Source organism: Amphimedon queenslandica, unplaced genomic scaffold, assembly GCF_000090795.2.
Source record: "Amphimedon queenslandica unplaced genomic scaffold, v1.1 AMPQUscaffold_12927, whole genome shotgun sequence".
NCBI lineage: Eukaryota > Metazoa > Porifera > Demospongiae > Haplosclerida > Niphatidae > Amphimedon > Amphimedon queenslandica.
Genome location: NW_003546837.1, coordinates 1 through 20,985, shown reverse-complemented (window position 1 = coordinate 20,985; position 20,985 = coordinate 1). Strand labels below are relative to the sequence as shown.

General features: G+C 35.4%; 3 protein-coding genes, 1 long non-coding RNA gene and 2 pseudogenes across 4 annotated transcripts; 2 read left to right on the top strand and 4 right to left on the bottom strand.

The window, feature by feature from the left end:
* The first annotated feature begins 9 nt into the window (after window positions 1-9).
* Window positions 10-1,425, top strand: LOC109586199 (uncharacterized). Its single transcript, XR_002186871.1, has 3 exons — window positions 10-594; window positions 1,028-1,261; window positions 1,319-1,425. It is a non-coding gene; the product is annotated as an uncharacterized LOC109586199 (long non-coding RNA).
* A 24-nt stretch (window positions 1,426-1,449) lies between these two features.
* Window positions 1,450-4,725, top strand: LOC100635205 (probable serine/threonine-protein kinase drkD). The gene is made up of 6 exons (XM_011408573.2): window positions 1,450-1,576; window positions 2,507-2,667; window positions 2,770-2,943; window positions 3,115-3,247; window positions 3,409-3,438; window positions 3,532-4,725. The coding sequence occupies exons 1-6, from the start codon at window positions 1,450-1,452 to the stop codon at window positions 4,638-4,640; spliced, it is 1,734 nt and encodes a 577-aa protein (XP_011406875.2). The 3' UTR covers window positions 4,641-4,725.
* A 7,830-nt stretch (window positions 4,726-12,555) lies between these two features.
* LOC109586197 (ficolin-1 pseudogene) lies at window positions 12,556-13,198 on the bottom strand (annotated as a pseudogene).
* A 2,954-nt stretch (window positions 13,199-16,152) lies between these two features.
* LOC109586188 (ficolin-1-like) lies at window positions 16,153-16,975 on the bottom strand (annotated as a pseudogene).
* Window positions 16,976-17,443: 468 nt separating this feature from the next.
* Window positions 17,444-18,225, bottom strand: LOC109586187 (fibrinogen C domain-containing protein 1-like). Its single transcript, XM_020002361.1, has 3 exons — window positions 18,162-18,225; window positions 18,030-18,109; window positions 17,444-17,980 (listed from the first exon to the last, which is right to left on the bottom strand). Exons 1-3 carry the CDS (start codon window positions 18,223-18,225, stop codon window positions 17,444-17,446), a joined length of 681 nt encoding a protein of 226 aa, XP_019857920.1.
* A 1,109-nt stretch (window positions 18,226-19,334) lies between these two features.
* On the bottom strand, window positions 19,335-20,341 carry LOC109586195 (microfibril-associated glycoprotein 4-like). The gene is made up of 3 exons (XM_020002365.1): window positions 20,107-20,341; window positions 19,963-20,051; window positions 19,335-19,919 (listed from the first exon to the last, which is right to left on the bottom strand). The coding sequence occupies exons 1-3, from the start codon at window positions 20,339-20,341 to the stop codon at window positions 19,371-19,373; spliced, it is 873 nt and encodes a 290-aa protein (XP_019857924.1). The 3' UTR covers window positions 19,335-19,370.
* Window positions 20,342-20,985: the final 644 nt, after the last annotated feature.

The following is a 20,985-nucleotide window of genomic DNA, read 5'->3' as shown; positions in this document are numbered from 1 at the left end:
AGGGGGAGTGTCTTGCATACGGAAAGGTTGTTCCGTGATCCAAGTGGGCTGAAATACGCTGTACAGCGTCTTTCACTTCACTTGGATCACAATTTCCGTTCCGTATCCACACCTACCTGTACTTTTAATTGGGAAGAGGGAGTGTCTTGGATAGGGAAAGGTTGTTCCGTGATCCAAGTGGGCTGAAATACGCTGTACAGCGTCTTTCACTTCACTTGGATCACTTTTTCCGTTCCGTATCCACACCTACCTGTACTTTTAATTGGGAAGGGGGAGTGTCTTGCATACGGAAAGGTTGTTCCGTGATCCAAGTGGGCTGAAATACGCTGTACAGCGTCTTTCACTTCACTTGGATCACAATTTCCGTTCCGTATCCACACCTACCTGTACTTTTAATTGGGAAGAGGGAGTGTCTTGGATAGGGAAAGGTTGTTCCGTGATCCAAGTGGGCTGAAATACGCTGTACCTATGCTGAAAGCATAGATACTGTAATACACATGGATGTGAAACATTACCGGAAGCTCCGTATAAAGTCTATGGAGAAACCACTTCCTGTTGTCTCCATGCTATACAACAAAGAAAATGGCGAGTGAGGTGAGTTGTCATATTTATTATTCAGTGCCTAGAGTGTGTAGGACAAATAGTCACCTGATTTTGTTCAGTAATAAGTTAATGCATGATATGAATCGAGAATTTAACTTAATTGCCTCCTGTGCGTTAAGTTATTCACCAAAAAGTGGCAATTTTTTAACAATTAACTACCTTGGGCAAAATTTCTAGCCAGTGCACATAGATATTCAAGGAACACAACATTAGGAGGTTAGTTTATGACTATGTACGTGCATGAATTCTATTATTTTGAATGTGCAATAAACAATGAAGGAGAATTTGAGTGTTATTGGCCATAAATGAGACCCAAACTGTGGCCACTCTACCACTTAACATAGCGAACTTATGAGAGAAACTTTTTTGTCAATTTGTTACACTGGTATAGTAGTGTGCGTGAATCACTTTACTTTTTTAATAGAATACTTCAAACAACAGAAAAAGGGTCCAAAATGCCACCAATTTAGGGGGTTCCAACTATAGGTCCAACAGGAAATATATATATATAAAGTATTATTTCATTCACTTCCAAAAAACTGTTGCCATGATGAGCACGTGGTTGAAATTTACGTACCAAGAGAATGGATGGGGGATAGTATACGGAGAAGAGAGGCTCAATGTCATGACAAAATGACAGCTAAGGGTCCTGAAAAAGGTCACTCACTGATTATTAATGTATCATTCAGTTACTGTTACCTCTTGTTATCTATAGACTATCAACCAGTGAAGAGGAGTGGACACTCCACTGTACGGGTAGGAGACTACCTGTATATGTGGGGTGGGAACCAGCCTGATCTCCCTGAAGTACATAATAATGAAGAGAAGAAGTCAATGTGTTCTGTCATGGAGGTGTGCCACCTATTGACTGGTAGATGGGAGCAGAAACCCACCACTGGTAATCCTCCACTGGGTGTTTCTGGCTATGCAGCTGCTGCCATTGGAAGAGTAATCTTTTATTTCGCAGGATGGTGTAATTATGTTGGCTGTCTTCATAATAGTTTGTATAGGTAAACATGATAGTTACTGATAAATATCATATAATATTTTATACAGTTTTAATGTTGATACCTTCAACTGGAAGGAACTCTCTCCTACTACATCTCGTCATGGTCCTATGATGAAATACATATGTGATATGACAGCAATAAAAGTCAACGGTGAGGACTATCTTGTAGTAATTGGAGGATATCAACAATCTTCAAATAATGTACCAGAGCAACCTGATGCCCAGTACAATGTTAGGAATAATGAAATACATTTATATAAACTTTCATCAGGTCAGTATAGTTTAATTATTATTAGGGCTGAAACGAATAGTATTTTTCACTCTTCGTATGCTACATGTGAATACTGACATGATATGAATATTCAAATAGTTCAATGAATGATTATAAACTACCTTTTTGGTCTAAATCTTTTCAAAATGATCCCAAACAGGGCAGGGCTTCTTTGAGATTAAGAACCACTTTCCATGGCTATTAATTATTCCGTGGCCATTAATTATTGCTATAACCATTAAAAATTTAATTCGACTAGCAAGAAAACTATTCAAGTATTGCTATAAAAAATTATAAACGAACGAATATTTGAATATTTTATTATTCGTTTCAGGCCTGATTATTATCGTTTAGCATATTTGTACAACATAAGTCTTATACAGCACAGTTTTTGGTTTTATGCATGGTTTATGGCAAAGTTTGTATTTTATTTAAAATGGGAGACAGCCCTTAAGATCTTGTTGATAACACCATGCAGCATAAATTGTTCTTTATTCTTAAATACAGTATAGTGCAAAAAAAGCTAAGTAGCACACAGAACTTGTACATGTAGGTAATTGAGTAGCTCGTGGGTATTTTATTCATTATCAACAAACTGATCATTAATTAATTTTATATTTTAGGTGATTGGATATCACCAACTGTCACTGGAGACAGACCACCTCCTATTGATGAATTTACTTTAACATCAATTAATAATTCCAGTGCTATATTATTTGGAGGTGACACTGCTAATGGAAGGAGCAACAATGTATATATTCTTAATTTTACTGATACATCTGTGGTGAGTACATGTATATTGTCAGTATGTACATCTAGTCACATTAGTTATTTTTGAGGGGGTGTTTCTGTAAGGATGTGGTTTATAATAGTTATTTTATTATAGAATTGTTCAAAGTTATCCAATCCTGGAGGATCAGTACAATGGCCTGAGGAAAGACGTGCTCATTCCAGTGTATTGATTAACACTAACTCAGGACCACACCTATTAGTGGTGGGTGGAGTTCGTTCTCATGGTCTTTGGATATTTGATATTAAAAATAAATCATGGAAGGAACTGGTAAGTATAACATGATATTGTGGGTGTTGTTTAGATATTTTTGGTGGAGTTTATGGTTTTAAATAAGCTTATGACAAATGAGTTAATCAAAATTTAATGACAATACATGTTCATGTACAGTACATGACAATGAATATTACAAATTATATTTATTATAATCCTCCTTCATAGTTTAATACACCGAAGAATGTCACTAATAGATATTCTCATTCTCTCTCATTGTGGAGTGTGACTCCAACCACTAACTGGATAATAGTGTTTGGAGGAGAGATGTCATACACTGATACAGCAGTAATTGAACTCAGTCAGTACATGTACATTTGCTTTATTGAGTGACATAATAATTTAGAATAATTATGTATATGAATTTAAGTAATAATCAGTGCTTTCCACTATACAGCATAATTATTATTATACACATACATGTATACTTGTCGTTAATTACACTATTGTGTTACTGTATAGGGTATACTAGTAATAATGATTGGTCTACTAGTATAATACCTCTGAACCAGTATCAAGAGAAACTACAAGAAAGGAGAAGAGAATGGGAAGCATCTCAACCTGTTCAACCTGAGGATAGAAGAGAAATAGACCGTCTGACACGTGTACTACAAGAAAGGGAAAGGGAACTACAGGAGGAGAGAAGAGAAAAGGAACAAGTTAGAAACAGACTACAGCAACAACTTCAAGGAAGAGAACAACAACTTCAACAAGTACAGCAGCAAGGACAAGAAAGAGAGAGGCAGGCCAGAGAAAGAGAGGAGAATCTTCAATGGCAGCTTCAAGAAAGAGAGCAACAGTTTCAGAGGGAAGTTCAACAGGGTGGGGAAAGAGAACAGGATCTTCGACGACAGCTTCAGGAAAGTCAAGAAAGAGAAAGAGGCCTAGAGCAGCAACTAAGAGAGAGAGATAGACAAGAGAAAGAATCTTCCTGGGTAGTTAGCAGAAATGATATTAGAATGACAGAAAGGATTCTAGGCAGAGGAGGATGGGGAGAGGTCAGAGTAGCTCGTTTTCATGGACTGGAAGTTGCTGCAAAGGTACTTCACGAGACCATCATATCAGAATATAACGTGTCACTGTTCTCTCGTGAAATGAATATTGCCTCTAAGCTACGTCATCCTAATCTCCTTCAGTTCATAGGAGCCACTACAGAAGGTAATCCAATCATCCTGACAGAGCTAATGCCGACCAGCCTAAGAAAGGAATTAGAGACTGGAGGACTGGCCTATCATGCTGTACTAAACATCAGTTTAGATGTAGCCTGTGCTCTCAATTACCTTCATCTCTTCAAGCCTCATCCTATACTACATAGAGATGTCAGCAGTGCTAATGTACTCCTTCAGCCAATGGGAGGAGTGCATGGAGGTTTGAGGGCTAAGGTATCTGATTATGGATCAGCTAATCTTCAGCATCTTATAATTAGGTCAGTCAATCCTGGTGGCCCACTTTATGCAGCACCTGAAGCAGCCAATCCAAGGGAACACTCTCCTTCAATGGATGTCTTCAGTTATGGTGTCCTCCTTCTAGAGATGATAACACGACGTATTCCTCTACCAGAAGAGAGAGTAGGTCTTATTGATGGTATTAGAAGAGCCTCGTTTAGGTCTCTTGTTCAACGCTGCCTGATAGTTGAGTATAGACACCGTCCAACAATGAATGATATTATAACTGAACTAAATGATACTATTTAATGGTAACCTGTTTGTAGTTTTAGTAATTCTTCTATTTTTGCATTTTGATGCTTAGTTAAAGTTGATTGATTATTAATAATTATTAGTACTATGAATACTAAAGTCAATTAAAAAGGCTTGGCTCTGTGTCAAAAATGGCTGATCTTAAGGACGATTTAGCAAACAAACCCTGATGTGCAGGGTCAAAGCTACAAGTACAACCCATTCCTTATTGTTGTATAATGTATATGTATTGATCTGTACTGTAAGTCTACCCTCCCCAACTTCATGGGCTCCTGATCAATAGTATAGTAATTGCATATGAATAGCCTACAATACCTCCATTTTGTCTTAGATATGTTAGATATAATGTACAAGTACATGTATATTAATTTTATTATGATATTTATGTGGTTATACTGCACCAAATGATCAATGCTTTCTCAAATAATTCTTTCCCGCCACCCTATAGTACCCTGTAGCTAGTATTGTCTCAGGCTAGCCAGCCCATTCCCCAGACTACAGTCATTGGGGTGGACTGTAGGCTGGGAAATGGGCTGGCTAGCAAGACTATAGCTAGTATCAAGAGTGGATAATTATTTAGGGAGAGTGCATGTCCAGAAATGAGTGGACACGGAGTAGTATACTGAGCAATTATCTCCGTATACCACTGATTGACTTTATACAGGGCAGGAATGGACATTTCCATTTACTAGGCTATATCTTTCTTTACAATAAGAATCATCAATTTGCGCACTTCAGTAGCTGTTCTTCATCCATCTACCTGTGTTCCTGCTAAATATTACAGCATTTGGAGTAACTTTGTGTGGAACATTAACCAATTGAAGATGAGGCAGTCAGTGCCGCCATCTTGTCATTCCTTTATGTATGTATGATAATTTTTTTACTTTTTGAATGGTTATATCTAAATTTCTAACAATTTTTGACAATTTGCTCACTTATTTTGTGAAAGTACAAAATTCTTACTACCAAATGATGCAAAAAAGATAAAGAAATTCAAAACTTTGTTTGGAACATTTGTCTCCTGAATGAAGGTGAAGTAATTTTAGCCATTTCAATGATGACGGGTGCAGCAGCAAGAGTCAACAAGTCACAAGTGCTTTCCTCTTCTCTTAGGAATAATAAAGTGAAAGAAAGAGTGCTTAACATCTTATATATACAAGCAAATAGTGTCTCTAGACCTTTTTGAAGTAAGACGGCCGTTTGTTGAGAAGAGCGGCCTGTTCTTTCACCACGCTTGCCACTTTAACAAAAGAATATGAGAAAACTACCATAACCAATTGCATTAAGTAGCATTCTAGAAGCCTCAAGTATCTAGTGAAGTCCCATCCATGTACCAGAAAGACGTTAGCAAACTTTGTAGTGAAGCTTCCTATCAATCCACCATTGCTGAACTGCCGTTGCTATGGTAATTCCAATGAATATCATTAAATTAACGCGACCGGAAGTCCCATTGCAATTTCTGGACATGGTCTAACCTGCCTATATTCTGTGATACCACAGCGCGACAGAGCGCGTATGTTTACATCCGTTTTTTGCAAGTATACATAGTTAATCTCAGTAATCTTCAAATTTATGGGTGTGGCTGATAAAATGGCGCTTGAAGCATGCAGGCAACTTTAAGACTTATATCTCCACTCTGAGGATCATGTAGTGCGAGAAACAAGCAGGAGCAGACGGGAATATGTTCTTCTAATGGTTGGCTCTTTCTTATTTGCAGCCTTCTGACTTGGAATCAGTATAAGGACGCAAGAATGGCTACTTGGTGCTAATAACCATGCTATGTAAACTTACGCACTGTGGTATCACAGATTATAGGCTGGTTAGACACTCTCCCTAATAATTATCCACTCTTGCTAGTATACATTCATTCTGAGTGTAATCTATTTTATTTGGTGAGAGTGTCCTTGAACTCATTTGTCATTGTTGCATGTCATTGGTTCTATTCGTTGATGTTACTCATGTACATGTGCATGTATTTTTGAAATGTACATGTGTTCCTTTCCCCATCTCTTTTACTTCTACATGTACATTAGATGTGCTTGAAACTAACTCACTCTTTTTCTCTCTCTCCCTTTCTCTCAGTGTCATTCTAATGAGACCTTGTCTTCAGTGAGGAAGAGAGTTAAAGTAACTCTGGAACATATCCAAATAGGAACAACAGAGAAATGGGTGAGACACTCAAATAACAATGCATAATTAACTCGTCTTATTTTTGGATTTATTTACCATGATGTGGTGTATTTGTATTTACATGCTCCCTTTTTTTTCCTCTAGTTAACTCATTATATAAATGCATGTAAGTTACTGCCTAATAGTCAAGACTACCAGTGTTGGTGGTTATAAATTATTTATTTGCATGTACAGTGTACTGGTGAGTGCTTGTAATATCAAGAGGGACAGGATCCAGCAACTGAAGCAAGAACTGGCAGCTCAAGGACAGACACTGGAGGAAACTGATCTATCTAAGCAACTTCATGAACAAGAGGATGAGGTATGTGCAATGTACATGTACATGTACATGCATAATTGCATACATTGTGTATGGGATTTAAGCATTTTTGTATTGTACTATAAATCCTTGTACATGCAAAAGCCTGGGCTTCTATTTCCTATCTTTATTTTAACAATAGCTTCTACATTTTCATTCATTTTTATTTGAGAGTTCTTCTGTACTTTATATACATGTATATGTACATGTAGAATTATACTGTACAAGATGATTTCTTGGCAAGGAATTAATATTGCCGATTGGCATTTCTACGAAGAAATCGCCAATATAAAATCCACCATTTTGTTTCAAACTGAGCATGCTCATGCTAGCTATAGCTTTCAATATTTTGTTAAAAATGACTAAGACAGAATTCTAAAAAATTTATTAAAAATCTAAATTTAATTAGAATTTGCTGAAACTTTCTACACAACATAAGAGCATGTATGTGCATCAGAAAGCATTATAAAAATTGAAAATTCTATACTTGAAATTTTTAGAAAAATTTGGCCAACATAGTACAGAGACTTTGGCTCGATTTTGGAGCAACTTAAAAAATTCATAAAAAATCCAAATTCAATCAGAATCAGCTCAAACTTTCTACACAATATAAGAACATGTATGTGCATCAGAAAATGTTATAAAAATTGAGAATTCTCAACTTGACATTTTTGGCAAAATTTGGCAAACACCCCCTTACTATATAGTACAGGGACAGTGTCTAAGTTTCGCCAAAAATGATGTAATATCAGAGCACCCATAATTTTTAATAATGGTGTTATTATGTTTAGTATATTATTAGTAAATCTCTGTATACTCTCTAGGTTCATATAATGTTTGGAGTACAAGACCCTATGTTTGCTACCCTAGCCACTGTGAGTTGCTGTGGTATGGTCTGGTTTAGTGAAGACGTCTTAACACTTGATATGGTTTTTGATCACTTCATATTGAAACTGAAACCAATACCTATTGACGAGGAAGAGGAGGAACTAATAGGAGGAGGGGGCACCTCCAACCAGGAGACCATCTCTCCTGCATAATATGCAGGTAAGCAATTACATGTACTGTACATGTGCATGTACTATATGCACATGTATTTTTGTTAATTTTTATGACTTTTATTTTCCAAGAGTAGATAATATTTTTCTTACCCATTCAATTTTGAATCAGTTTTGTGAGCATATACAGTATTATTAAGCCCACCATCCACTGTTGAAAGAAAATTTGTGGTTACTTTGATGTGCTATCAACTATGTTGCCTGAAATAGAACTGAGTTCTATTTCAGGCAACAGAGTTGACAGCACATCAAAGTAACCACAAAGTTGCTTTCAACAAAGTTGAATAGTGGATGGTGGGCATTATGCAATAATCACCATCTTCTACTTAAATGATTCATCTGCTTTCTTAACTGCTTGCTCACAAAATTTTATCCCTTTGCCCATGTGTTTTCCAGGTCCAAAGAGATTATGCTGATCTATTAAGTCCTCTTTTTGCTTTGGACGGTATCATTCCTCACTGTCTTGAACATGCCGCAACTCTAGACCACATAATGGACTTCACTCATCTCAGGGCACTCAAGTCTTTCTTCTCAATGCTCCACCAGATGATCCGAAACATAGTCTCCTACAACCAGTCACACCCGGACTTTCCCATGCTTTCTGATCAGATTGAGACCTACGTTCCTTGCTACCTCATATTCTGTTTGATCTGGTGCTTCTCCAGGGATGAAAAGATGGTCTATCAGGAAAAGATGGGTGACTTGATACGAGGGACGACCACCATACCTCTACCACCTGGTACTGCCCCCATCATTGATTTCGAGGTTAATATTCAAGGAGAATTGGTACTGTGGTCTAACAGGTACCGTATAGCAGGAAATTTTGGAGGGAATTAAATTTGACAAATTTGGTGTTTTGATATTCATTCACCAAAATAAAAAATCCACCATTTTGAGCCATTATACACATGCTCAATGGCACGTGGCAACAAATTTGCCCCAAATTAAAAATCTGGCAATCACCAAAGTTTAGCAATTTGCCAATTTTTAGCCCTCCAAATTTTCCGCTATATAGTAATTTAACAAATTAATATTTCTATTTAATGCCCTGTTTTCTATTGAATGCCTTGTTTTTTATTTAATGTTATGCTTTCTATTTAATGCTCTCCTTTCTATTTAATGCCCCTCTTTAGAGTACCCAAGATTGAGGTTGAGACTCATAAAGTAGGTCTGATGTCGTAGTCCCTCCTCTTGATACAGTGAGGCCTAGGCACAAGTGTCTCCTTTATACATGTATATGTACATGGTTGGCAGAGCATATAAGCTGATGGTACTGTGTGGTCCACCTGGCTCTGGTAAAACCATGACACTGTTCTCTGATCTTGTTGCTCTACCTGCATGATTTTGAATTGAGTTTGAATGTGTATATGTACAGGTACATTACAAATTGTACTTACATTGTACCTGATGTGTCATGTACATGTATTTATGAATGTACACTACAGACATGTATAATGTATGAGATATTATACTTGCATATTTCTATGTGACAATGTCTTTGTTATCTTCTTTGTTTTATCTGTTTAACACTCATCTTTCCCCTTTTCTATTTTTCTCCAGGTTGTTGGTCTTAATTTCTCCTCAGCCACTACCCCTGAGCTATTATTAAAGACGTTTGATCATTACTGTGAGTACAAGAGGACTCCCAATAGAGTCGTGATGGCTCCTGCTCAACTCGGAAAGTGGCTGGTTCTTTTCTGTGACGAAATGAACCTTCCAGACCTTGACAAATATGGTAAGGAATATTGATTTTACAATAAAATTAGTAAATGTAAAGTTATAACAAGAATATGAGAACTTACATGTAGGAGATTGCAAATACACTTTAGAGAGATGTCATTGTCTTTTTTTAATATTTTCATAAAAAAATTCTTTTTTTATAATTAAAGGTACACTGAGAGTATAATCATTCTTACGTCAGATTTTCGAGCATGCACGGTGGATTTTAAAGGACCTCCAACCACACATGGGTGACAATAGAGAGGATACAGTTTGTAGGAGCATGTAACCCACCAACTGACCCAAGGAGGAAACCACTGTCACACAGGTACAGTATGCTATAGTGGGCATTGAATACTGAATATTTGGGAGGGATACATGTTTGTATTACATTATACCATATATCACTTTAATTAGGCAGGTTTTATTTTGGCAATTGGCAGTTTGCAAGCTGAATCCCCAATTTTAAAACCGCCAATCATCAATGCGCATGCACGTGTACACAAAATTGCTAAATTAAAAACTGCCAATTATAATTTTACAGCACAATTGCCAAAGTAATGCTCCATACGGTATTTCTTGGCAGAATGGCACTGTTGTAATGGTACTGTGTAGTTTTATTATTTGACTATGATGTGGTGAGCATTGTACAATGTACATCCATTTTTGGGAGTGGTAGATCTTTGTTTGTACAATGTTATAACTGGCAATTGTTATTATGCTGTGTGTCTGCATCATTTGTACATGTTTGAGTCAATGATAATTTCAAATCATTAAAATTAAATAATTAATCATTTCGAATAATTATTATTATCACTACTAACTACATGTACATATGTATTGAATTGTAAACACACTTACTTTTGTGGGACAGTATTTAATTGTTACGACTAGTTTTCTTCTCTGAGAACTTAAGAGTAACATAATTATTTTTCCAGCATAACGAAGTAACTCCTTGATTATCAGAAGTTGCAGTATTAAAGTACTGACCATTAAGATTTGAATTAAGGAATTTATTATACCACCAGGCACCAGTGAAGTCTTGAGCACAATTACAATGCCATGCATCATTATCATTATCTCTTGTGGTGAATCTATATCCATTATACAAGTCCATACAATCCCCAGCAGTACCAGAGTATCCTCCTACTGTTAGTATATATTCAGTACTACTACCGCTAACACTGAATGTAGAGTAGCTAGCATAAGCTGTGTTCCCCTCAAAGTCTCCCAGGTCCACTCTTAGTGTGTTTGATTCTTCTTTAGTAAGATGATGAATCTTGCTCAATCCTAACCAAAAACTCACCGGTCAGGTCACCAAATCCATTCTCATAGTCAGTCCAGTTCCTATAGAAATCAACAGATCCATCTTGTCTCCTCTGAAATACAGTCCATCCATCACCATCAGTCTCCATATCACAGTATACCTGTGATCCAATAGTGTAAAGTTATAAATTACTTTTAACTAACTTCAAATGGAGTCCCTCCATCAGGATTAAGAGTATATAAACACCACTTGTAGTATTACCATCCTCAAATAAGCTCTTACAGTCTCTATTATCTAGTTTCATAGTCTCAACATGATCAACATGATATGTTTTAACTATTAGTTTATTTACCCGGTGGATAGGCCTGCGGCCTTACATCAGGACATACTATGATAGTTACTGCTGTTACAGCATGTCCTTAGATACAGTGATGGTTCATGTTTATATCCAGTACAATCAGCCATACAATAAGATCCTTCTCCTTCATCAATGATAACTATTAACACAGCAACAACATTATAGATGGACATCTTTGACAATTTACTAAACTGTACTTTAGTTGGACAAGGACTGGAGTTTAAGCTATGTATTGAATGAGCAGTTACTCTGAGGGAAATTTAAAGTTTACCTACTTAACCTTCTATGACTATCAGTATGACTATTGTTAATGTTACCATACAGCCAGAATATTTGGCAGATTGGTGGTTTAAAATAAAAATAATCAATAATTATTATAAACATCATTAATAATTACAATAATGAGTGGATTCTATCATAACTGAAAAAAACCGATATTTTCATTATTTCAATCAAGACTATAGCAATTAAGAACTGCCAAGGAGCAGCTTCAGAAGAGCTGAGAGTGTTTAAAGAAAAGGCAATATAGTACATTGCCAAATTAAGAGACCACCAATAATATTTAAGTAATTTTGATGCAAAACAACCAAATGTTTGGGCAATGCGGTATTATGCATGTAGTTACTAGTAACACATTACTCTTAGGACTCATTGACAAGAGGGTATGGGTAATGAAAGAGTCTGTATGCCTCTCCTGACACAATCACAGCATAATGTAATACACTGATAGGGTACTATGACAAGGGTCAATGGGTACATCTGTAATGGACAATCCTAATGCATACTTGTACCCTGGAAAATTTTAACGGTTTAACAAATCAAGTTTTTAATTTTTTAAAAGTTGGAAGTTATATTTGTTAGTTTAATAATGTTGTAGACTAAATTCCAGCATTTAGTTCTGAACCATTATGTACATGCTCAATGACATTATATAGTTTCCTGTTACCCACACATGCCTAATCACTGCTCACTATAGCAGTTATTCATTAATTGATAAATTTATTACTAGTCAAAACTTATCAATAATCACTACAAGGTATGACAGACTGTAATATTGAAATGACATAATAATCTATCAGCACAATGTAAACACACTTATGTGTGTGGGGGACAGTATTTAATTGTTACGACGAGTTTTCATCTCTGAGAACTTGAGACTAATGCTTGCACCTTCCCAATGGTACCAATTAATTGATTGATGATTATTAGTTGCAGTATTAAAATAACGACCATTAAGATTTGAATGATAGCAGCTATTATACCACCAGGCATGCACCAGTGTAGGTGCTGAGCACAGTTACCACTATTACTATCATTATCATTATCTCTTGTAGTGAATCTCCTTCCATTATGATAGGCCAGACTATCCCCAGCAGTACCAAAGTATCCTCCTACTGTTAGTATATATTCATTACTACCATCACTAACACTGAATGTAGAGTAGTTAGCATAAGCTGTGTTCCCCTCAAAGTCTACCAGGTCCACTCTTAGTGTGTTTAATCCTTCTTTAGTAAGACGATGAATCTTGCTCAATCCTAACCAAAACTCACCAGTAAGGTCACCAAATCCATTCTCATAGTCAGTCCAGTTCCTATAGAAATCAACAGATCCATCTTGTCTCCTCTGAAATACAGTCCATCCACCACCATCAGTTTCCATATCACAGTATACCTGTGATCTAATAGTGTATAATTATAAATTACTTTCAACTAACTTGAAATGGAGTCCCTCCATCAGGATTAACAGTATAAACACCACTTGTAGTAACACTATCCTCAAACAAGCTCTTACAATCCCTGCCTATATTACAAGAATTAAACTCTTGTACTATTATTGCAGTACCTTTTTGACAAGACTTTGGGTATACATTAGGACAGAAAATATGTTGTGTTATACCAGTTTCTTTGATAGAAAAAGCCAGTCCTAAGTTTCTGCTGTTACAGCATGTCCTTATAAACAGTGACGGTTCATGTTCATATCCTGTACTAGCCATACAATAAGATCCTTCTCCTTCATCAATGGTAACTATTAAACACAGCAACAAAAAAATAAAGATGAACATCTTTAAAATTTTACTAGACAGTGCGTGAGTTTAACAAGGACTGGAATTTAAACTATGTATCACCTAAGCTTCTGTAGTTTATTTGTATAATTGTAACTGTTTTTCTTACAGCTTTAGCTAATTTTTATAGTAAATTCCATTTTATAGATGTGCACTTAGCTTACACTTACATGTATTTTTGAGAGAAGTTGTAGTGTTGTGTAGCTTCATGATGCTTCAATAGCAGCTTTAATTTATTTTAGTTAATAAAAGTCAAAATGTTAATAGTTATTAATAATCTCTACAAGGTATGGCAGCTTATTGAAATGGCATAATATATCAGCACAATGTAAACACACTTATGTGTGTGGAGGACGATATTTAATTGTTACGACAAGTTTTCGTCTTTGTAAACTTGAGAGTAGCGTGTGACTTTTTCCAATACCACCAAGTAGTACCTTGAGCAGTACTAGTTGCTATGTTAAAATAACCACCATTAAGATTTGAATGAGCACAGGTATTGTACCACCAGGCAACAGTACGGTACTGAGCACAATTACTATACCATGGATCATTATCATTATCTCTTGTACTGAATCTCCTTCCATTATGATAGGCCAGACTATCCCCAGCAGTATCCACCTACTGTTATAGTATATATTCAGTACTACCATTACCAACACTGAATGTAGAGTAGTTAGCATAAGCTGTGTTCCCCTCAAAGTGTCCCAGGTCCACTCTTATATAGTGTGTTTGATCCTTCTTTAGTAAGGCAATGAATCTTGCTCAATCCTAACCAAAACTCACTAGTAAGGTCACCAATTCCATTCTTATAGTTGGTCCAGTTCCTATAGAAATCAACAGATCCATCTTGTCTCCTCTGAAATACAGTCCATCCACCACCATCAGTCTCCATATCACAGTATCTGTGATCCAATAGTGTATAATTATAAGTTACTTTTTTACTAACTTGAAATGGAGCCTCTCCATCAGGACTAACAGTTATAAATACCACCTGTAGTAATAACATCAAGCAAGCTCTTACAATCATCTACTATATATATTGCAAGAATTAAACACTTCTACTATTATTGCAGTACCTTTTTGACAAGACTTTGGGTATACATTAGGACAGAAAATATATTGCATTTTGCCAGTTTCTTTTATAGAAGAAGCCTGTCCTAAGTTACTGCTGTTACAGCATGTCCTTATAAACAGTGATGGCTCATGTTTATATTCAGTACTAGCCATACAATAAGATCCTTCTCCTTCATCAATGGTAACTATTAAACACAGCAAAAACAGCATAAAAATGAAAATCTTTGGCATTTTACTGTAGACTAAGACAGAAAAAAATAATTGTATTGTACCAATTTAATTTGATAGAAAAAGCCTGTCCTAAATTTCTACTGTGCATGACATCTTTTTATAGAGCAATGGCTCTTGTTTCTAACAAATTATATCCAGTACTAGCTGGCTATACAATAGTATCTTCATCAATGGTAATTATTAAGCACAGGAACAACAACATAAAGATGAACATTTTTGGCATGTTACTATGACCTTCCTGGCATGGTTTACATGACAAATTTTAGTTGGATTGTAAATGATTTCTCAGTAAAATTATTGCACTATTACTATCTCAGGTATACTCCAAATTGTTGTACTTCTTATCTCACTTGGTAAGCTGTGATAGAAAATTGGATGTTGTGACTAATAAGTGGTCAGACTGTATTCATACCGTATGGGGTTTTATTTGTTAGTATAAAATTTTACAAATTTGCCCAGATTTGCCATTAATTGATTTGTTGGTATAAATTTTCACGAATCTTTCCTTCAGCAGCCATTTTTTCTAGCATGCCATGCCTCTATTTTGAAATTTAATTTTGTGAAAATGCAAAATTAGCAAAATTTATTTCCAGTGAAATATAACCCCTGTACTTTACCATATAGCACTTTATTTTGGCGATTTTGCTGTAAAACTATAATTAGCAGTTTTTGATTTGGCAATCTTTGTGTATACATGTACATGTGCAATACTGAGCATGCACATTAATGATTGGCGGTTTTAATTTTGGGGATTCACCTTACAGTATATGATTGTTTTTGAGAATGTTTTAGCCGCCTTATAAGCATTCCTCCTTCTCACTAAGACTTGTAGAGGTCTGTCTACCTTCTATTGCCTTTGGAATACAACAGTAGTTGGTGTTATCTTGCTGGTAGGCAGCTTTGGACTTTGTCTCTTTTGACTGCCGCCCGTTTTGCTTGTTCTGGCAACACCTACATGTACTTGTACTTCATGCATGTATGTGTAATTTGCTTGTAGGCAGAGAGATATTTAAGGCATTTATATCTAAACTACAATTTGTACTGTTCATGTACATTATTTATTAACTAAATCAATAGTCAATAATTATTAATAATGACTACAAGGTATGACAGACTGTAATATTGAAATGACATAATAATAATATTAGCACAATGTAAACACACTTATGTGTGTGGGGGACAGTATTTAATTGTGACAACGAGTTTTCATCTCTGAGAAAGAGAGAGTAGCATATGAATTTTTCCATAATTACCAAGTAATTTCTTGTTGATTATTAATTGCAGTATTAAAATAACGACCATTAAGATTTGAATAATAGCAGTCATAATACCACCAGGCACCAGTGGAGTACTGAGCACAATTATATCTTGACAATGCATCGTTATCATTATCTCTTGTACTGAATTTCATTACATTTTGCTGGGCAAGACTATCCCCTGCAGCAGTACCAAAGTATCCTCCTACTGTTAGTATATATTCAGTACTACCATCACTAACACTGAATGTAGAGTATAGTTAGCATAAGCTGTGTTCCCCTCAAAGTCTCCCAGGTCCACTCTTAGTGTGTTTGATCCTTCTTTAGTAAGATGATGAATTTTGCTCAATCCTAACCAAAACTCGCCAGTAAGGTCACCAAATCCATTCTCATAGTCAGTCCATTTCCTATAAAAATCAACAGATCCATCTTGTTTTCTCTGAAATACAGTTCATCCACCACCATCAATATCCATATCACAGTATACCTGGGATTTGATATTGTATAGTTATAAATTAGTTTTAACTAACTTCAAATGGAGTCCCTCCATCAGGAGTAACAGTATAAACACCACTTATATCAAAACCAGTCTCAGACGAGCTCTTACAGTTTCTATTATCTACAATAAGTATATCATGAACTATTCCAGCTATATGCAGTACCTGATGGGCATGACTTTGGTCGTACTTTATGACATAGAATATATCTTGTTTTACCAATTCCTCTAATGGTAATAGTCTGTCCTAAGTTACTAATGATACACCCTACTCTTATATACAGTGATGATTCATGTTTATATCCAGTACAATCAGCCATACAATAAGATCCTTCTCCTTCATCAATGGTAACTATTAAACACAGCAACAACAGCATAAAGATGAACATCTTTGACATTTTACTTGACTGTATGTGTGTTGTGTGTATAATAGGAACTGGAATTTAAACAATTGAATCAACTTGTTCATTTACCTTCTGTGATGGAAGTTATATTTTTACTTATTTAATTATTAATGAAAACAGTAGTAGGAATAAGTTCTGCAGTTAATTTTGTTGGCATTTCCTGCAATTTTAACCATATTATTTTTATTTGTACTTTTTGTTATGCTCTGATTGTGTGTGTTTGTTGCATGTTATATCTCTTTATAGCAATTTGCAGCATATAAATTTATTGTAATTAATAAAAGTTAGCAAAAATCACTACAAGGTATGGCAGACTGTAATATTGAAATGACATAATAATATATCAGCACAATGCAATCGCACCTATGTGTGTGGGGGCAGTAATTAGTTGTTTGGACGAGTTTTCATCTCTGAAAATGAGAGAGTAGTTGACTTCCAATGGTACCAAGTAATTCCTTGACCAGTAACAATTGAAGTATTAAAATAACGACCATTAAGATTTGAATGACGGCAGCTGTTATACCACCAGGCACCAGTAAAGTACTGAGCACAGTGGCGCCCATCATTATCATTATCATTATCTCTTGTACTGAATCTGTATCCATTATGATAGGCCAGACTATCCCCAGCAGTACCAGAGTATCCTTCTACTGTTAGTATATATTCAGTACTACCATCACTAACGTTAAATGTGGAGTAGTTAGCATATCTTGTGTCATTATCAAAGTCTCCCAGGTCCACTCTTAGTGTGTTTGATCCTTCTTTAGTAAGTCGATGAATCTTGCTCAATCCTAACCAAAACTCACCAGTAAGGTCACCGAATCCATTCTCATAGTCAGTCCAGTTCCTATAGAAATCAACAGATCCATCTTGTCTCCTCTGAAATACAGTCCATCCACCACCATCAGTCTCCATATCACAGTACACCTGTGATCCAATAGTGTATAGGTTATAATATGTAGTAACTAACTTCAAATGGAGTCCCTCCATCAGGATTAATATTATACAGGCCACTAGTAGTGCTACCATTGTTATACCAATCCTTACAGTCTGTAAGAACTGAATTTAGTTTTTAAATGATTATTATATTGTCTTTATTTACCTATTGGTTGTGTGTTATCTATTGATGGTGGACAGGTTTGTGGTTTTACATTAGGACATACCATGATAGTTTTCGCCCTTCCTTCTCTCAAATGAATAGTCTGTCCTAAGTTACTGATGATACAGCATGTCTTTATATACAGTGATGGTTCATGTTTATATCCAGTACAATCAGCCATACAATAAGATCCTTCTCCTTCATCAATGGTAACTATTAAACACAGCAACAATAACATAAAGATGAACATCTTTGACATTTTACTAGACTGTATGTGTGTGTTTAATAGGAACTGGAATTTAAACTATTGAATAAACTATACTACATGTACTTACTATAATAGAAATTATATTTTACTTACTTAATTACTTGTGAAAACAGTAGTAGCATCACTTAGTAGGGCCTGCCATATAGCAAGAAACTATTTGCCCAAAGTTTTTTTGTAAGTTTTTAAATTGTTAAAATCATGAAATTGAATCTTGAAAACTGATAAAATATGACCATAATAGTAAAAGATTTAAAAACTTCAATAATTTTTTTATTTACTAAAGTTTTGAGCCACAAATTTATCTTGCTATATACATTGTAAATTTATTTAGGTTTATATGATCTAGCTAAATAAAATACAATTCAATCTCTAAAAAGTGGACGCTTTGGGTAATAGCTTTTGCCTTTATTTAGAGGCTATTTTGTACCTTTTATTGGCTTCAGTATGAATACTAGTGCACCTCCTAAACAATGTAAATTAAATGGTACATTGCTAACTTTGTGTATTACTATGCACCTTCTCTTAACAAGCACCTCACTGTGAGTTTGATGATTTTACTATTTAAAAAAATGCATCACCTTGACACATAATTATTTTTTATAAGGTGTGCCAATGAAGTTAGTGAAGGTATTGTATATCCTCAAATTAAAGCCAGGTGCAAATAAACCCCGGGTTAGCAATAATATGGAACTATTAGCCTTGTAGATACCTCCTTAAGCTTTCATAAGTCACTTGTGTTAGGTTCCAGGTTCAAATTCCACTGTTGGTTCAGGTTTTATTCTATTTTTAATTTTTGAGGTCCAATTGTCATTTTAAGAAATAGACGCCTGGGCTTTTATAAATTATAGAAATCACTACAAAGCATGATGGACTGCAATATTTTAAATGGCATAATAACATATCAGCACAATGTAAACACACTTATATGTGTGGGGGGAGAGCATTTAATTGTTACGATGAGTTTTCATCTCTGTGAACTTGAGAGTAGTGTATGATCCTTTCCAATGCCGCCAAGCAATTCCTTTAGCATTAATAATTGAAGTGTTAAAATAATGACCATTAAGATTTGAATAATGGCAGCTATTATACCACCAGGCACCAGTGTACTTCTGAGCACAATTACTATACCATACATCATTATCATTATCTCTTGTACTGAATCTCGATCCATTATGATAGGTCAGACTATCCCCAGCAGTACCAGAGTATCCTCCTACTGTTAGTATATATTCAGTACTACCATCACTAACATTAAATGTAGAGTAGTTAGCATAACTTGTGTTCCCCTCAAAGTCTCCCAGGTCCACTCTTAGTGTGTTTGATCCTTCTTTAGTAAGACGATGAACCTTGCTCAATCCTAACCAAAACTCACCAGTAAGGTCACCAAATCCATTCTCATAGTCAGTCCAATTCCTATAGAAATCAACAGATCCATCTTGTCTCCTCTGAAATACAGTCCATCCACCACCATCAGTCTCCATATCACAGTACACCTGTGATCCAATAGTGTATAATTATAAATTACTTTTGACTAACTTTGAATGGAGTCCCTCCATCAGGATTAACAGTATAAACACCACTTGTACTAATACCATCCTCAAACAAGCTATTGCAGTCTCTATTATCTAGTTTCATGGTATCAGTATATTATTAATGTTTTAACTATTTTGCCTAGTTTACCTAGTGATGGACAAGCTTGTGGCCTTACATCAGGACATACCACGATAGTCTTCACTCTTCCTTCTCTGATACGAATAGTCTGTCCTAAGTTACTAATGATACAGCATACTCTTAGATACAGTGATAGTTCATGTTTATATCCAGTACAATCAGCCATACAAAAAGATCCTTCTCCTTCATCAATGGTAACTATTAAACACAGCAACAACAACATAAAGATGAACATCTTTGACATTTTACTTGACTGTACATGTGTTTTGTGTTTAATAGGAACTGGAATTTAAACAATTGAATACATTAGTACATGTACAGCATTGGACAGGTACAAGTTGACAAACTTAGCTTACTAAGATAAAACTATGTGGAGATGCACACACTTTATTCTAGTTTGTTTGTCAACTTGTACCTGTCCGGTGCTGTACCTACTGTAATGAAAATTCTATTTTTACTTAATTATTTGTGAAAACAGTAGTAACATCACTTAGCATGGCCTGCCATATAGCAAAAGAAACTTTTCCCCCATTATTCTTTTAAATCATGCAACTAAATCTTGGCAGCTGATTGAATATAACCAGAAGTAGAAGATTATGAAAATTTGAGATGTTCAAAATTATTATTTAGTTTTATATTACCGTCAATTATAATTTTACAGCCAAGTTGCCAAATTAAAGCGCTATACGGTATTTCTTGACAGAATGGTACTGTTGTGATGATACTGTGTAAGTTTTTATTTGACTATGTTGTGGTGGGCATTGAATGCTTCTAATTTTGGGAGTGGCAGATGTTTTGTTTGTACAATGTTATAATTGGCAATTGTAATCACGCTGTGTGACTGCATCATTTGTACTTGTTTGTGTCGATGGTAATACAAATATAAAT

What these genes read in the sequence shown, in the direction of transcription:
- LOC100635205 (XM_011408573.2), top strand. Translation starts at nt 1,450, where the DNA reads ATGGAGGTGTGCCACCTATTGACTGGTAGATGGGAGCAGAAACCCACC. An exon ending in TACAGCAGTAATTGAACTCA is followed by an intron (nt 3,248 to 3,408) that starts GTCAGTACATGT and finishes GTTACTGTATAG; the next exon opens with GGTATACTAGTAATAATGAT. An exon ending in TAATAATGATTGGTCTACTA is followed by an intron (nt 3,439 to 3,531) that starts GTATAATACCTC and finishes AGGATAGAAGAG; the next exon opens with AAATAGACCGTCTGACACGT.
- LOC109586195 (XM_020002365.1), bottom strand. Translation starts at nt 20,341, where the DNA reads ATGTCAAAGATGTTCATCTTTATGTTGTTGTTGCTGTGTTTAATAGTT. An exon ending in ACAAGCTTGTCCATCACTAG is followed by an intron (nt 20,052 to 20,106) that starts GTAAACTAGGCA and finishes CCATGAAACTAG; the next exon opens with ATAATAGAGACTGCAATAGC. An exon ending in ATGGAGGGACTCCATTCAAA is followed by an intron (nt 19,920 to 19,962) that starts GTTAGTCAAAAG and finishes ATTGGATCACAG; the next exon opens with GTGTACTGTGATATGGAGAC.
- LOC109586187 (XM_020002361.1), bottom strand. Translation starts at nt 18,225, where the DNA reads ATGGTATGTCCTAATGTAAAACCACAAACCTGTCCACCATCAATAGAT. An exon ending in AGATAACACACAACCAATAG is followed by an intron (nt 18,110 to 18,161) that starts GTAAATAAAGAC and finishes CAGTTCTTACAG; the next exon opens with ACTGTAAGGATTGGTATAAC. An exon ending in ATGGAGGGACTCCATTTGAA is followed by an intron (nt 17,981 to 18,029) that starts GTTAGTTACTAC and finishes TCACAGGTGTAC; the next exon opens with TGTGATATGGAGACTGATGG.